This window comes from Ovis canadensis, chromosome 18 (assembly GCF_042477335.2).
Source record: "Ovis canadensis isolate MfBH-ARS-UI-01 breed Bighorn chromosome 18, ARS-UI_OviCan_v2, whole genome shotgun sequence".
NCBI classification, from domain to species: Eukaryota; Metazoa; Chordata; class Mammalia; order Artiodactyla; family Bovidae; genus Ovis; species Ovis canadensis.
This window is the reverse complement of record NC_091262.1, coordinates 71,113,062-71,131,167: the sequence shown is the minus strand read 5'-3', so window position 1 is coordinate 71,131,167 and position 18,106 is coordinate 71,113,062. Positions and strand designations below refer to the sequence as shown.

The window sequence follows — 18,106 nt, the reverse complement described above, 5'->3', positions numbered from 1 at the left end:
AAAGCAGAGATAATCCATGTACTGGGGTTTAGGTAAAAACGGTTTTGGTCTCCTTTTTGTCTATGAATCATTTTTGAACACAAGGATGAAGTTTCAACACTGAAAAATAATGGAAAGGAATACAAGCAGAGCTGTGGGTTTCAAGGCAGTGAGTAATAACCGGTCAGGACAAACTGTTACACACCAAACTGGAATCTACATTGCCTTACCCAAAGATATACTCGTTAATTCAGATACTCATTGTTTTGGATTTATCTTGTTTCTAATTTGTTACTAAATATGATGCAAATACACTTTTCACTTGCTCCCCCAAAATTAAGTATGTGCTAAAAAAATGAACCGTATCTAAATGAAAAATTTTCTCAACATCTTTAGTGATCAGGGACATGCAAATTAAAACCACAACAAGAACCAATACACACCTACTAGAAGGCTAAAATTAAGACAACACAAAATGCTGGTGAAGATACGGACCAACTGGAACTCACAGACTGACTGTTGACGGCAGTATAAGCGACAGGCTGGGGAAAACGGGAAGTTTCCCCAGCTTCTTATTAAATTAAACATGTGCCTACCACCTGACCCAGTAACTCCACTCCTGAGTATTTATTGAAGAGAAATAAAAACATTTTCCCACAAAGAGAAGGACAAAAGTATTCACAGCCACCTTTATTCACAAAAACCAAAAACTGGAAACTACTGCAATGTCCAAAAAAGAGTGGATGAACTGTGGTGTATCCATACTACAGTAAAATGCCACACAATTAAAAAAAAATTAATATACTCAATAACATGAGTGACTCTCACTAACACGTTCAATAAAAGAAGTCAGGTAAGAAAGTGTTCACACTGTATGCTCTCACTTTTTGCTGGCAAACATACGAAGTTTCAGAACAGGCAAAAAGTAAAAGAAATGGTAACAGTGGGTGCTTGAGGGGCGGGTGGAGAGATTAACTAGAAAAGGACATGAGGCACTCTCTGTAGCAAAGGAAATGTTCTTTATCACAATAAAGGTGTGAGTTCCATAGGTATAGCTATTTGAATTAATACAATTAAGATTTGCACATTCCAGTATATGTAAAAATGATGAGACAGAGGAAACTTGAGTACTGACTAGGTATTAGAGGATACTAAGGAATTATTGGGGCTTCCTGGTAGCTAAGATGATAAAGAATCCACCTGTAATGCAGGAGACCTGGGTTCTATCCCTGGGTCAGGAAGATCCCCTAGAGAAGAGAACGGCAACCCACTCCAGTATTCTTGCCTGGGGTATTTCATGGACAGAGGAGCCTGGTGGGCTACAGTTCATGGGGTTACAAAGAGTCAGACATGACTGAACAACCAACACATATACAAGGAATTATTACATTTTTATGGTGACAATGGTGTGAATGTTTTTAAAATTTATATTTTTAGAGTTAATAAAATATTTATAGAAGAAATGATATGAGATCTGTGAATTACTTCAAAATAATTCTGTGGAGGGTAGAAGTAAAGAAAGACATTGAAAATGAGAGGGTATAAATTAAACCAGAATGGCTACAAGCTATTGATTATCATCATGGGATAAACTGTTGTATGGGGGTGGAGGGGAATGATCAATCTCTACTTTGATATACTTGAAATCTCCAAAATAAAGATATTTTTAATGAATAAAAAATGAGAGAGTTTTAAAAGTTACTTTCAATTTTATAAGATTTTAAAAAGATATAACGTATATATCCAAGCCTATAAGATATATCTAAAGCAGTATTTAGAAGGACATTTATAGCCTTAAATATTTATATTAAAAATGAAAAAAAGGAATTAATGAGTTATGCACCCATCATAAGAATTAAACAGCAAAATAAACCTAAAGAAAGCAGAAATTAATAATAAAGACCAGAAATTAACAAAACAGAAAAGAAACATACTAGAGAGGCTTGACATGATCAAAAACAATTTTCTGAGAGAAACACTATAAACTACATTGTCAATACATTTTTAAATCTACATGATGCTGAAACCCATCAAACTGTACACTTTTAAAATGTGTAATTTATTGTATATCAGTTATACTTCGTTAGCACTGTTTAAAAAAATTAAGCATTTAGCACAGTGCCAGATATTGGTATTCCTCAGGTAGTATTTGTGATCAAGCTTTGATTTCTGCAAGGTTACTATAAATGATTAGTGTCTGTATTAAAATTTCAGCTGTGACCACATTATTTTCCTAAAATTTCAATAAATATAATCCTTCCCAAAGTATATGAAATAGACAAATTCTTAGGAAAAAAATGTAACTTACCAAAAACATTTAAAAAGAAATGGAAAATCACTTGAATCAATAATTAAATCTTTCACTAAGAACAGCCCAGATCCTAATGGTTTCACTAGTGAGTTTCAGCACACATTTACTGAAAGGTAAGTTTGGTTTTAGGTTTAAATAAAATAAACCAACTGATCTGTATACCATATCAGTATTAAGGGGAAAGACTGTGATATCGCAATACTTACAGGAAAAACGGCTAAAATTCAACATAAAAACTCAAACTAGAAATACAGAAAGACATCCTTGACCTGATAAAAAGTGCCTAAGAAAAACCTAACACAGACTGAAACAGTGAAAGCATTCTTTTTAAGACAAGGAACAAGACACACACAGTTGGTTTTCAAGTACTCACCAATGTAACAAGGCAAGAAAAAGATTTTTTAAAAAGATAAAATGGTTAAGCAGAAAAGTCATTATTCACAGATGATATTATCGTGTTGCTGAAAATTTAAATGAATGTACAGAAAAATATGAAGCCTAAGAGGTGTCTAGGTTGCTGCGTATGTGTGCATGCATGTGAGCATATTTACATAAACCGATATGTAGCAACCAACAGAAAGTAAAAAATTTTAAAGCATACTATTTATAAGCGTTCTAAAAAATATAAACTACTCAGGAATAAAACTAACAAAAGTATGCAAGACCTTTATGGAAGAAACAAAACCTTAATCAAAGACATCTAAAAAATAATTATACCATGTTAACAAGTTAGAAGATTCTACATTGTAAAAATGCTGATTCTCACCAAACTATCTATGTAGAAGCAATGGACTCTCAATAAAAAGACCATAGAATTTTTGTGGAACTTGGCCAGTTCTAAGATGCATATGGAAGTACAAAAGCCCCAAGAATAGCCTATATCAAGAATTTCTATTCACTGAGACATAGAAAGAGGAAAAACATATGATAAAACTGGAGAAGAAAGGTCATATACCTTCATATATAAAGAGTATCTACGAAGCAATAAAAAAGACAATGCTTCCACAATATTCTGACTGTACCTCAACTGCTGCATTTACTACACTACATGTAGATTATCTGTGTACAAGTATATCTCATCTAATAAACTATAACCCATTCAATTCTGTATACTGGCTCATTAAGGTCTCAATAAGCATTTGTAAAATTAATCAAAAAATAGTTGAGAAGAAATTTAGGACTGCTTGTACTTAAATCTGCCAACAAAGGTCTGTCTAGTCAAGGCTATGGTTTTTCCAGTGGTCATGTATGGATGTGAGAGCTGGACTGTGAAGAAAGCTGAGTGCTGAAGAATTGCTGCTTTTGAACTGTGGTGTTGGAGAAGACTCTTGAGAGTCCCTTGGACTGTAAGGAGATCCAGCCAGTCCATCTTAAAGGAGATCAGTCCTGGGTGTTCATTGGAAGGACTGATGCTGAAGCTGAAGCTCCAATACTTTGGCCACCTCATGCGAAGAGTTGACTCATTGGAAAAGACCCTGATGCTGGGAGGGACCAGGGGCAGGAGAAGGGGATGACAGAGGATGAGATGGCTGGATGGCATCACCAACTCAATGGACATGAGTTTGAGTAAACTCCAGGAGCTGGTGATGGACAGGGAGGCCTGGCGTGCTGCAATTTCATGGGGTCGCAAAGAGTTGGACATGACTGAGCGACTGAATTGGAACTGTACTTAAATCAACTGCCAATGCATGTGTCTGTCTTGAAAGCCCAAAACCCATCTCTTTACCACTTTTTTGTCTTGAAATACAAGAAACACTTTGTTCACTAAGAGCCAAGACTATGTGGTAGTGGTTTAGCTGCTAAGTTGTATCCAACTCTTGAGACCCCACCACTGCAGACTGCCAGACTCCTCTGTCCATAGGATTCTCCAGGCAAGAATACTGGAGTGGGTTGCCATTTCCTCCTCCAGGGGATCTTCCCGACCCAGGAATCAAACCCAGATTTCCTGCATTGCAGACAGATTCTTTACCAACTGAGCTAAAAGGGAAGCCCAAGACTGTGTAAGAGGCTTTAACATTTAAGAACACAAGAAGCTACCATGAATTATCAGCTCTATAAAGAATCCCTGCAAGAACTTATCATGTTCATTGTTGTTTTAAAATGTCTCCTAGGTATACAAATTAGCCAAATCATCATGTAAATATCATTTTTGCAGGTGAGAAGGTGTACATTTTGAGGTAATTTCGTAGCAAACGAAACAACTGAAAACCAGAATTCCAAGTTTTTAGTTCACTACTAGGTCAATGCCTTCAACTCTCCAACTTGGATCAAAGTTCAGTTTCTTATGCTTTACTTTCAGGGAAGGCAGGGGGAAAAACACACCAAGAAACTCACAATCCAAAATGTAAGTGAAGTACAGCCTCCTGTCATTTTTATAATACAAATGACAAAGAGAAATGAACTGGAGACATTTCCAAATCCAAAATTATACATTTTCTTCCAGATTTCAAAATGTTCTCGGTAAAGTTACCCACAGACAACATTCGAAAGTCCCTACTATAACTGTATATTGACTAACAGTGTTCCATGCTGTCTCCCTTGTTCATGCCACACATTTCAGAGAGCCTGCCCTTCTACCAACAGGGAGGTAACAAGTGCCTCCCGTCATCCTCCCAGATGATGACAAATGCCGCCAGAACATTTTAGGCTATAACACATCCAGTTTGGTTAATTCTAAAACAAACAGAGGCCTAATTAACTACCGTGGCTTTGGCTCCCAGAAGGATTTTCTTCAACGGCTTTGACGGTGGTTACACTGGTGTTCACAGAACTGACGCTGGATGTCTGAGAACTCTGCAAGACAGGGGTTTTGGCCCTTTCTTTTTTGATTTCCACTTTCCCAGTAGGCTCCTTCTGGGAACTATTAAGAAAATCAAACAGCAGCTCATCATCAGGTTCTGACTTTTTTCTTCGAACAAACTGGGATGAAGGCCTAGGAGCAGATGCACTTTCAACAGGATGGGAGGTCTCCCCCAAAGTCCTAGATCCTACTTTTACATTTGCAGTCCCAGCTAAGATGGTGGCTTTTTGATTTCGAATGTTATCAGCTGCTGAGGAAATGTAAGTAGTTTTAGATCCCGTCTGGTAAGTCAAGTCCGTATTTTGCTGGTGAAGTTCAGAATAGTCAGTATTTTTGCTATAAATGATGTTGCTGGTGTTCTCTTTTCTACTGAGAGCTGTTGCAGCCCCTTGATCAACTCTGTTTAAAAGATCTTCTGCCTTTCCAGCTAGATCAGCAAACCAGGACATGATGGGAGCAGAATAATCCTGTTGGTGAACCTGTAAAAAGGATGTAAAAGGATCAGTGTGGCAGAACACAGAGGCTAAGACCAGCCTCTGGAGTCAAGACAGTCCCGGGTTGGAAAGCCTAACCGGTTTCTTACCTCGTAACTTCGAGCAAACTATTTAACCGAAACATTTCACCTAGAAAATGAGGAAAATAAGTGTACTTATACTATTGGATGGTTTTCAGATGAAACAATACACTAAAAAACATTTTGAAAATGCTGAGCACATAGTAGGCGCTCATTTTAGTAGTTGTTGCTACTACAACTACCACTACTACCACCATTCCTATTTCAACGATGTGTAAATCTTGATGTAAAAAAGCCACTGTATGTCAAATAATATGGCAAAATCCCAGGATAACCAAATAAAAATAATTTTCTGAAGTTTGTTGTAAAGCACTAAAACTTGAAGAAACTTCTGATTAACACAAAAGCTACTTCAGTGTTAAACTGCAACACTATCATGGATAATTTAGGTGTGCATATACACATTTAAAACACACCTCCAATAGTTTGGATTCTCTGTACCTACCATATGCACATTAGGCTAAGTTCCAAATAAAACAAGATGATAGCATAGCCATCCATTTTGATACATATACTTGGGTACTTATCCAGTGCCGCAATGAATCAAAATAATGAAATAACTAGCTTCCATGACACAGGACAGTAGTATATAAAAAAGTCAACAACCATCGCTTGAATGTGCACACTGTTTCTTCGGCCTGTGGTGCTGGCATTCTTTCACAATTAACTCTTTCGTTCTTGATCTTCACCCAACTGTCATCTGTTTCAAAAGCAGCTCTTTCTTTCCATCTAAATTAGGTTCTATCATTGTCTGTACACACACCATTCTCTTCCCTGACAGCAGCAGCTCTTTCTTTCCATCTAAATTAGGTTCTATCATTGTCTGTACACAAACCATTCTCTTCCCTGACAGCCCTTCATGTTTTATATGTCTTTTCCCCCCCTCTTGGGGAAGGAGGAAGAGAGTGGGTAGATAAAGGTCCTTCATGTTTTATATGTATTTTCCCCCTCTCTTGGGGAAGGAGAGGAAGAGTGGGTAGATAAAGGTCATGTCTTTTGCTCACCAGTGAATTCTCAGCATACTGTAGGCACCATAAATACTGCTGAATGGAATTAATTTTTGTTAGATGCCCTGCAAACATTATCTTTAGCACACATAATTTTCACAACCACATTCTGTGTTAAGTAGCAGTACCCCCCTTTTTTTCCATAAAAAAAGTGGGGGGAAGGTTGAGAAAGATCCCAGAGTTTAGACAGCAGCTCAAACAGGCAAATCTAAGTCAGCCAAACCCACTTTTAACCCCTGCCTTCTCAATCTAGCCTACCAGTATCTGAATAACCTCAAGAAGAAACTCACCCCTAAACCTGTTCCTTACAAAACGGGATGATTACATGACCATGTATTTCACAGAGTTTACGTAAATCAAATGAAAATGGAAGTGACATGCTCCCAAACATATAAAACTCCCTACAAAGTATTTATTATTCCCAAGTAAACACTGGTGGTAATTAGGGGGCAAATTATCTCTCCTGATAAGGCGATCAAAACATACTTAATAATTTCTTCCATCTTGCCTCCCATCTTACAGTTTTAAAGGACTTTCAAACAAAAGCCTGTGCCTTAGGACTGAGTACCCAATTAAAGGTTAAGACGGACCCTGGGCCTTTCCTCCAAGGACAAAAGAAAAACTCTAGCCGACTTCCGAGATAGAATTCTGAGGTCATTCTGCCCAGTAAATAAACGGCACACACCGAGGTGAAGAAACAGGGCGAGAAGGCGTGGGACGGGGACGGGTCGGCCGACGGCGGGGGCAGGGCCTGCTCGCCGGCCAGGTGTCAACACGGAGGAACGGAGGCTGGGGTCAGCTGGTCGGTCCCCTTGAGTCTGTTGTCGGGATCTTAGGTAGGCGAGTCCAGACCCCCAACTTTGCTTCCCACCCACTTCGTTGAGCCTTCGGAGGGGGAAGACGGGGCAAACTAGGCTGAGGTCGCGGAGGCAAGAAAGGGGAGGGCACCAAGCCACGTCCGTGGAGATCCAGGGGGGCTCCCTACCCTCTTCTTGAGCCCCTAGCAGGGCGGCGAGACCAGGATCTCTGCCAAGGGGCTGCCGCCCCCGCCTCTAAGGCCGTTAACGCCCCAAAGGGACCCATCGGGCCGTAGGGCCCCCGCGGCCGCCTCACCTGAGGGCTCTGCAGCGGCTGCACCGCAGCCAGATCACCCTCCCGGGCCGCCCTTCCTCAGCAGCGGGCCGGGAGAGGGCTCAGGTTGAGTAGACCGGGTCCCGGACCTGCCACGGCCCAGCTACTCTTCCGGGAGACGTGGAAGAGCAGTGAGGACCCCAAAACAGAGTGCCTTCCGAGCTGCCTGAGCGGCCAGGAACCTAGAACAGCCACCTGGAGGCGACTCAGGCGGCAGCGCCGCCAGCTGTGGGGTCCTCGCGCCTGGCCACGCCCTTTCTCCGCCTGTGGCAAGAAAGGAAAGGGGCAGGGCTTGCGTGCGTGTGACGTTGCTCGCCTCCCTGGGACCACGGCCCGCACGCGGCCGACACAACATTGGAGGCCACGCCCGCAAGGGGGTGGTCCCCTCTGCGGGCCTCTTTGATGGCGGGGGCGGTCCTCCGCCTTGAAGGGATTAACAGGACTGAGACGCTGGTGTCCCTGCTGTCGTTTAGTTTTACCGGTCTTCCTCCGCCTACCTAGATTTACAAAAGACAGTGTTGAGCAGGAGGTGGGAGTAAAGAAAATAAGTTTCGGAGCTTTACCAGAGCTGTAAAGACAAGATGATGAGAAGTGACTGGAGGTGGGAGAAGCGCTTTAAATGATGTGGTCAGGGACGGTTTTACTCTGAGGAGGAAACATTTGAGCTGAGACCCAAAAGATAGAAATGGCCAGTAAAGGACTCTTCATACATGTGTATTGTAGTTATCTTATGCAAGCTGTTCACTGAATATTTTAATTAAGTCTAAAATTTTAGTAATTCAACAAATACTCAGCACTTACTTTGTATATAAAGAAAGTAAAACTGAAATCGCTCAGTCGTACCCGACTCTTTGCCAACCCGTGGACTGTAGCCTATTGGGCTCCTCCGTCCATGGGATTTTCCAGGCAAGAATACTGGAGTGGGTTGCCATTTCCTTCTCTACGGGATATTGCCGACCCAGGGATCGAACCTTGGTCTCCCACATTGTTGGCAGACGCTTTACCGTCTGAACCACCAGGCAAGTCACGTTGTATATACGATTTGGCTAATTTGGCCTAATTGTAAGTCTATAACATAGTCCAAAGGACCCTAGAGGTTAAATAACTTGTCTAAGATCATGTGCCCCGTATTAAGGAGCCCACATTACTACAAAGCCTGTGCCCTTAGACTCAGTGTTAATATTATTGTCTCCGAATTAAATATTGGGAGTAATTATAGCTCCTTCTTTTCTTCTTGTCAGGATTAGTCCAGTCCAGTAAACAGAAAATTTTCAGCATCAGGAAATAATAATAATAGCTTGTAATAGTAATTGTGCCCTTATTAAGCTTGTTGTTCATTCACTAAGTTGTGTCTGACTCTTTGCAACCCCATGGACTGCAGCATCCCTGGCTCCTCGGTCCCTCTCTGTCTCCTGGAGTTTGCTGAAATTCATATCTATTGAGTTGGTGATGCTGTCTACCCATCTCATCCTCTGCCACTGCCTTCTCCATTTGTCTTCAGTCTTTCCAGCATCAGGGTCTTTTCCAGTGAGTTCACACTTTGCATCAAGTGGCCACAGTAGTGGAGCTTCAGCATCAGTCTTTCCAATGAATATTCAGGGTTTATTTCCTTTAGGGCTGACTGGTTTGATCTCCTTGCAGTCCAAGGGACTCTCAAGACTCTTCTCCAGCACCACAGTTTGAAAGCATCAGTTTTCAGTGCTCAGTCTTCTTTATGGTCCAACTCTTATATCTGTTCATGAAGACTGACAAAACCATAGTTTGACTGTATGGTTGTCAGCAAAGTACTTGGGTTCAATCCCTGGGTTGTCAAGATCCCCTGGAGAAGGAAATGGCAACCCATTCCAGTATACTTATCTGGGAAATCCCATGGAAAGAGGAGCCTGGCAGGCTACAGTTCATGGGATCTCGAAGAGTTGGACACAACTTAGCAACTAAACAAAAACGTATTTTTACCTACTCCAGTATTCTTGCTGGGATAGCCCCATGGACACAGTAATCTAACAGGCTACACACAGTCCATAGCGTTGCAAAGAGTTGGACGTGACTGAGTGACTGAGCATTCACTTGTTAAGTTATTGTGCCCTTATAACACAGTATACTCTGTTAAGCATCAGACATGCTTCATCTCATTTAATTTTCACAACTGCCATAAGAAAGGAGTTGTTATTATTTTGTGGTAGGCGACTTCAGCCATGAAATGAAAAGAAGCTTGCTCCTTGGGAATAAAGCTATGACAAACTTAGACAGCATATTAAAAAGCAAAGACATTACTGACAAAGGTCCGTCTAGTCAAAGCTACCTGATGCAAAGAGCCAGCTCACTGGAGAAGACCCTGATGCTGGAAAGATGGAAGGAATGAGGAGAAGGGGATGACAGAGGATGAGATGGTTAAATGGCATCACCGACTCGATGGACATGAGTTTGAGCAAGCTCCAGGAGTTGGTGATGGACAAGGAAACCTGGAGTGCTGCAGTCCATAGGGTTGCAAAGAGTGGAACATGACTGAGCGACTGAACTGAACTCAGGTGGCATTGTTGTTCCTAGCTTTTAAGTGAGTGTTAAGGATGTAAAAAATTAAGAAACAAAAGCCTGTTAAGAATGTAAAAAGAGAAACAGAAACCTGAATTAAATAGAGTTGGGAGACCAGAGGGGGAGCTCTCCCAAGCCATGACCTAGCACAGCCCAACGACAAATAGAAAGGTCCCTTTTCTGTCCTGACAACAGCTCAGCGAATGAAAAGGTGTTTGTTTACTATAGCCCTCCAACTTTTCTTTCCTTTTCTATAAAAGTATCCTCCTTCCCTTGGGGACTTGCAAATGGCTCACCATGGTTGTAGACCGCACATTGTAATTCTCTATGGATCCCAAATAAACCCGTCTTTGCTGGAGAAATACCTGGTAGCGTAGTTTCAGGTCAACAAGGATTATACATCATCACCTGTTGCTATGTGGCTGCAATGCATCCTGTAGGAAGAATGTCCTTTCCAGCCTTAGGAATGTCAGGCTTGATCTTGTGACTTTCTTTGGCCAACAGAAGGTGACTAGAAGTATCTTTCACCACATCCAGGTAGTTGTGTTAGGAGCCATTATGTATTTCTACTAGCACTCTTGATCTTTTTCTTCTCTCATGGGTATGCCCTGTCCCAGATGGAGCTGCTCCCTCAGCCTGGGTTCTGGAAGGAAAGACATGTGAAGCCCAATGACTCACATGAGCAAAAAAAGAAAACTTTGCTTTTAAAGATTTGAAATGGACTGGAGTATCGAAGTGAACCTGAGCCCGCGCAGACTTAGAAAACTCCAGTGAACGTAAGGATGGCGGGCACTGGTTTGGTGGCCGGGGAGGTTGTGGTGGATGCGCTGCCGTATTTTGATCAGGGTTATGAAGCGCCTGGTGTTCGCGAAGCGGCTGCGGCGTTGGTGGAGGAGGAAACTCGCAGATACCGACCTACAAAGAACTATCTAAGCTACCTGACGGCCCCGGATTATTCTGCTTTTGAGATAGACATAATGAGAAATGAATTTGAAAGATTGGCTGCTCGACAACCAATTGAATTGCTCAGTATGAAACGATACGAACTTCCAGCCCCTTCCTCTGGTCAGAAAAATGACATCACTGCATGGCAAGAGTGTGTAAACAATTCTATGGCGCAGTTAGAGCATCAGGCAGTTCGAATTGAGAATCTGGAACTAATGTCCCAGCATGGATGCAATGCCTGGAAAGTGTATAATGAAAATCTAGCTCATATGATTGAGCACGCACAGAAAGAGCTTCAGAAGTTAAGGAAACATATTCAAGACTTAAACTGGCAACGAAAGAACATGCAACTCACAGCTGAATCTAAATTAAGAGAAATGGAGTCAACCTGGGTATCCCTGGTCAGTAAGAATTATGAGATTGAAAGGACTATTGTACAATTAGAAAATGAGATCTTTCAAATGAAGCAGCAACACGGAGAGGCAAACAAAGAAAACATACAGCAAGACTTCTGAAATAGACTGGCTCAGTGGGTAGAGAGGAAGGTACTCTGGGCTTTCACAGAAGATCAGGCATCTTAACTATGAGGAACATCAGCATCTTTTGGAAACCATCAGTGGTTATATGTTTAGAAACCATAAAATGTGGTAGTTGTATTCTATTTGTACATTTTAGCAAAATAAAAAACTTAAACATGAAAAAAAATAAAGATTTGAAATGGTTTCTTATACAGCCTTACCTAATGAAATCTGATGACTACACACCACATTTAACAGATGGTGACTCTAAGATTCAGAGCGGTTTAGTAATTTTAGGCAGGGAGTTGGTAGTACATCTGGGATTCAAACCTGTATCAGTGTGACTTCAGAAACAATATTGTTAATCATTGAAGGGATAAGGATGATTCAAATGAAATCAAGTCAGATCACCTATATAAAAAAATTGGCAGTGGGCAGGCTACCCCACTGTTTCAAGAATTCCCACCCATACTTCTTAAGAGTCAGCATATACAGACCTACCAACCAGAAGTCACTGGGACTGGGCTACATTAGCTAGAGAAACAGCACAACCAACAGAAAGAGGTTACGACTTTGCCTTGTACAAGACACATGCAAAAAACACTAACCACAGAAGAAAAGACTGCAATTTGGACTTTGTTAAAATTAATAATTTCTTTCCATCCAAAAAAAGCAAAAGCAACAACAACAAAAAACAAGAAAACATTAACAGAATGAAAGGCAAGTCAAAGATTGGTAGAACAGGTTTATAATACATATATCTGACAAAGCATTTCTATTCAGAATATATAAAGCTCTCTGAGAAATTAATAAGAAAGACCAATCAACCCAACCAAAATGGACCAATATCTTAAATAAGTACTTCACAAGAGAAAATATCCAATTGGTCAAAGCACATGAAAAAGTGGTCAACACTATTTATGACTCATCAGAGAAATGCAAAATTAAAATCAGAAAGAGATACTGTATTTTTTAGCTGAGCATAGACTTTACAGACATATGTTTTAAATAACTAAGTTTCAAACACAGAGGTACATAAAAAAATAGCTGATAAACTTTTCTTATATGTTTTCACCAAAATGGAATCCTCATAATCATCAAAAATATCCACCATCTTTCCACTAGATTTAAAAATAATACATTTGACATCAAAATATTATGAAAGATGTATAATGTCTTAATAACAAAAGGTTTAGCACTATCCCTTTAAAACTCCAAAATCTGTCCGTGTGTTTGAATTTGATCAATAAGGTTTTTGGAGATATAAATTAAATAAACATTTATTTAATCACTGATTCATTCATGCAGGTATTTCGTTCCCTAGATTCTTTATATTCCTTTTACCCTGGATGGGAACAGAAGTAAATGATATTAGAGCCATGCAATAAAGAAATACTATCACACACCCACCATAAGTGCTAAAAAGATGGAAATTACCAAGTACTAGTGAGTTTATGGAATTCCATCACCTCCACTAGCTTTGTTCGTAGAGATGCTTTCCAAGGCTCACTTGACTTCACATTCCAGGATGTCTGGCTCTAGATGAGTGATCACACCATCATGATTATCTGGGTCGTGAAGATCTTTTTTGTACAGTTCTTCTGTGTATTCTTGCCACCTCTTCTTAATATCTTCTGCTTATGTTAGGTCCAGACCATTTCTGTCCTTTATCAAGCCCATCTTTGCATGAAATGTTCCCTTGGTATCTCTAATTTTCTTGAAGAGATCTCTAGTCTTTCCCATTCTGTTGTTCTCCTCTATTTCTTTGCATTGATCGCTGCAGAAGGCTTTCTTATCTCTTCTTGCTCTTCTCTGGAACTCTGCATTTAATGCTTATATCTTTCCTTTTCTCCTTTGCTTTTCGCCTCTCTTCTTTTCACAGCCATTTGTAAGGCCTCCCCAGACAGCCATTTTGCCTTTTTGCATTTCTTTTCCATGGGGATGGTCTTGATCCCTGTCTCCTGTACAGTGTCACGAACCTCATTCCATAGTTCATCAGGCACTCTGTCTATCAGATCTAGGCCCTTAAATCTATTTCTCACTTCCACTGTATAATCATAAGGGATTTGATTTAGGTCCTACCTGAATGGTCTAGTGGTTTTCCCTACTGTCTTCAATTTGAGTCTGAATTTGGCAATAAGGAGTTCATTATTTGAGCCACAGTCAGCCCCTGGTCTTGTTTTTGTTGACTGTATAGAGCTTCTCCATCTTTGGCTGCAAAGAATATAATCAATCTGATTTCAGTGTTGACCATCTGGTGATGTCCATGTGTAGAGTCTTCTCTTGTGTTGTTGGAAGAGGGTGTTTGCTATGACCAGTGCATTTTCTTGGCAAAACTCTATTAGTCTTTGCCCTGCTTCATTCCACATTCCAAGGCCAAATTTGCCTGTTACTCTAGGTGTTTCTTGACTTCCTACTTTTGCATTCCAGTCCCCTATAATGAAAAGGACATCTTTTTTGGGTGTTAGTTCTAAAAGGTCTTGTAGGTCTGCATAGAACGGTTCAACTTCAGCTTCTTCAGTGTTACTGGTTGGGGCGTAGATTTGGATTGCTGTGATATTGAATGGTTTGCCTTGGAAACAAACAGAGATCATTCTGTCGTTTTTGAGATTGCATCCAAGTACTGCATTTTGGACTCTTTTGTTGACCGTGATGGCTACTCCATTTCTTCTGAGGGATTCCTGCCCGCAGTAGTAGATATAATGGTCATCTGAGTTAAATTCACCCATTCCAGTCCATTTTAGTTCGCTGATTCTTAGAATGTCGATGTTCACTCTTGCCATCTCTTGTTTGACCACTTCCAATTTGCCTTGATCCATGGACCTGACATTCCAGGTTCCTATGCAATATTGCACTTTACAGCCTTGGACCTTGCTTCTATCACCAGTCACATCCACAGCTGGGTATTGTTTTTGCTTTGGTTTCATCCCTTCATTCTTTCTGGAGTTATTTCTCCACTGATCTCCAGTAGCATATTGGGCACCTACTGACCTGGGGAGTTCATCTTTCAGTATCCTATCATTTTGCCTTTTCATACTGTTCATGGGGTTCTCAAGGCAAGAATACTGAAGTGGTTTGCCATTCCCTTCTCCAGTGGACCACATTCTGTCAGACCTTTCCACCATGACTCGGCCGTCTTGGGTTGCCCCGCAGCCATGGCTTGGTTTCATTGAGTTAGACAAGGCTGTGGTCCTAGTGTGATTAGATTGACTAGTTTTCTGTGAGTATGGTTTCAGTGTGTCTGCCCTCTGTTGCCCTCTTGCAACACCTACCATCTTACTTGGGTTTCTCTTACCTTGGGCATGGGATATTGCCGGGAGCCAGCGTGAGGAACTCCACCCATGGCAAAGGTCATGAGGAAGGAGGCTTGGCATACTCAAAGGCGTGATCAAGCCTCAGGAAACCCCCTGTTCCCGAGCATCTAACCCCCAAATCAGAGTCTGTTTTATGCTCTCACCTACACCTCTGACTTTATGGGGGGCTCTCCCCCATAACCGTTTCTCTTGGAGAAAGAGTTAACTTGCAGCTCCAAGGCAATAAAAATTCTTGGGCGTGACAAGAGTGTTTCAGCTTAGGGACTCCTCTGAAGGTTATCTAGCCAGCCTGTATAGGTTCGTCAGGCCGCATGTGATTGTTTACAGCCTCCCAACTGGAGAGGCATGAGATGTTTGACTTACTAAAGGCAAGTTCTTTTGGGGAGTTGGAAATTATTAGTATAGTGGGTTGGTTAGGAATTATATTGGTGAAGGGTTTTTCATTTGTTGTGCCAATAATTGCTGCTAATTCCCTACCCTGGGTGTGACAAGGGTGTTTCAGGTCAAACCTCTCTGCTGACAGACTAGCTTGTGTGACGGGATTATCCATACTCCTGCCACTACATGATTGTTTACTACCTCTCAACCATAAACAGCACAGAGTTTTGGAGTATTTTGAGAGTCTTAATTAGCATAGGGCTTTTTCTTCTTGTTGAGTCAATGATTGCCGCCAGGCCTCCACATCCTTAGGCACCTGGGAATATATTAATCAATGTATTTGGAATATAGAAAAGGAAATATAGTAGTTTTTAAGGTTAGCAATACTAGACTTTTCAAGTTAATGAATTTCTCTTTTGTAATAAATCACTGTACTTTGTTATAAATCACTGTGTCCTTGCTATGTAAAAATATAACTTTATCACTATCTTAAGACTAAATAGATCTTAAGGGAAACATTGGTGAAAGGATTTTCATTTGTTGGGCTGATGTTTGCTGCTAAATTTCCATATTCCCTGCCCTTACAATGAATATAACTAGCATATAGGAGAAATAAGCATTAACCTTTAAGATGAATCACGTTAACCTTGGGTTAAATAAATTCCTTTCTTGATTGTAACTCACTACACCCTCACCCTATAGGAATGTAACTTTATTTGGAGGGTGGTGCCTGGTTTAAGAAAAAACACCCTTGCAAAAAATAAGTTTTTGGTTATCAGAAAGAAAGGATCATAAAATCCCTAAGACATTTTTATGTGAAGCACATAAAGGTCAGGACTGACCCCCGCGTGACTCTGTATCCATCCCTATATGTAACAAAAGGTATATAAGCAAACCCCAAAATAAAGAAATTGGATCGGTTTCCGGAAAGACTGATTCCCCCATGTCGCTTCTTTCTTGTTCCCATTTCTCTGGCTGAATTCCCATCTAGATTCAGCCTCCTTTTCTCCACTAATCCTCCTACTACACTATCCATTTCTAATCTCTCTCTATATCTGTAATTAAATTTGTATTTTTCCAAGAACACCGTCGCCGTCTCCACCTTTGAATTCCCTGGATCCACCAGGGCTGGACCCCGGCAGGATATCTCTTCTCAGCTGCTCCAGCAAAGCACAGCCACTGCTCCTTACCTTGGATGAGGGGTATCTCCTTACTGCAGCCCTTCCTGACCTTCAGGAAGGGATAGCTCCTCTAGGCCCTCCTAACCCCCAAAGCCACCACTCCTCAGATTGCTCCTCCCAGCCACAGCCCCTGACCTCGGACTGTACAGTCAGCAAAAACAAGACCAGGAGATGACTGTGGCTCAGATCATGAACTCCTTATTGCCAATTTCGGACTTATATTGAAGAAAGTAGGGAAAACCACTAGACCATTCAGATATGACCTAAATCAAATCCCTTACAATTATATCTTAATATAATAAGAAGTGGAAGTGACAAATAGATTCAAGGGATAAGATCTGATAAAGTGCCTGAAGAACTATGGACAGAGGTTCATGGCATTGTACAGGAGACAGGAATCAAGACCATCCACAAGAAAAAGAAATTCAAAAGCAAAATGGCTGTCTGAGGAGGCCTTACAAATAGCTGTGAAAAGAAGAGAAGCAAAATACAAAGGAGAAAAGAAAAGATATACTTATTTGAATGCAGAGTTCCAAAGACTAGCAAGGAGAGATAAGAAAGCCTTCCTCAGTGATCAATGCAAAGAAATAGTGGAAAACAATAGAATGGGAAAGACTGGAGATCTCTTCAAGAAAATTAGAGATACAAAGGGAACATTTCATCAAAGATGGGCTCAATAAAGGACAGAAGTGGTATGGACCTAACAGAAGCAGAAGATATTAAAAAGAGGTGGCAAGACTACACAGAAGAACTATACAAAAAAGTGTCGAGAGCCGCGTTAGGCATTACTGACAAAATGGAGGCACGACCCCAACCCCCTCTCCTCATCTCGCAGGCATGGCCCTGGGATGAAGGAGTTAGGCCTTGTGATTCTGACTTGTTCTTTCCTTTCTTCAGTTGAGTTGGCTGGAAAGAATGCTAAGGTGCTTGAGAGAAGAATGAGAAAGCACAAAGCCTTCTACAGTTGAGCCCAGAAAATAATCTATAAAATAACCATTGACATTTGTTCAAGGATCATTACAAAGAATGTCCCAGGATGAGCATGTAGGCCACAGCTTGAGGCCATGGGAAGGATTGTTATCTGAGACCTGTTTGTGAGGGAAATATTTATGGCAAAAGAAGATTGCTGAGTTTAGCTCATTAGTTCAGTCGCTCAGTCGTGTCCAACTCTTTGCAACTCCATGAATTACAGCACACCAGGCTTCCCTGTCCATCACCAACTCCCGGAGTTCACACAGACTCACGTCCATTGAGTCAGTGATGCCACCCAGCCATCTCATCCTCTGTCGTCCCCTTCTCCTCCTGCCCCCAATCCCTCCCAGCATCACAGTCTTTTCCAGTGAGTCAACTCTTCGCATGAGTGGCCAAAGTAGTCTTCAGTATTCTTGCCTTGAGAACCCCATGAACAGTATGAAAAGGCTGAGTTTAGGGTTTAG

The 18,106-nt window shown here is 41.1% G+C and overlaps 1 protein-coding gene and 1 pseudogene across 4 annotated transcripts in view; one reads left to right on the top strand and one right to left on the bottom strand.

Annotated features, from left to right (window-relative positions):
• GOLGA5 (golgin A5) overlaps positions 1–8,070 on the bottom strand; it is a 28,189-nt gene extending 20,119 nt beyond the window's left edge. For 2 of the 4 annotated variants that reach the window (XM_069559706.1, XM_069559709.1), the window contains exons 1-2: positions 7,785–8,070; positions 4,993–5,569 (exon numbers count right to left, since the gene is read on the bottom strand). In XM_069559706.1, coding sequence (XP_069415807.1) covers positions 4,993–5,539 — 547 coding nt within the window. In that variant the 5' untranslated portion in view covers positions 5,540–5,569; positions 7,785–8,070. Of the gene's footprint in view, positions 1–4,992; positions 5,570–7,356 lie in introns of all 4 variants that reach the window. The other 2 variants (XM_069559707.1, XM_069559710.1) reach the window with 2 other exon arrangements.
• A 2,991-nt stretch (positions 8,071–11,061) lies between these two features.
• LOC138423619 (pre-mRNA-splicing factor SPF27 pseudogene) lies at positions 11,062–11,982 on the top strand (annotated as a pseudogene).
• The last annotated feature ends 6,124 nt before the right edge of the window (positions 11,983–18,106 follow it).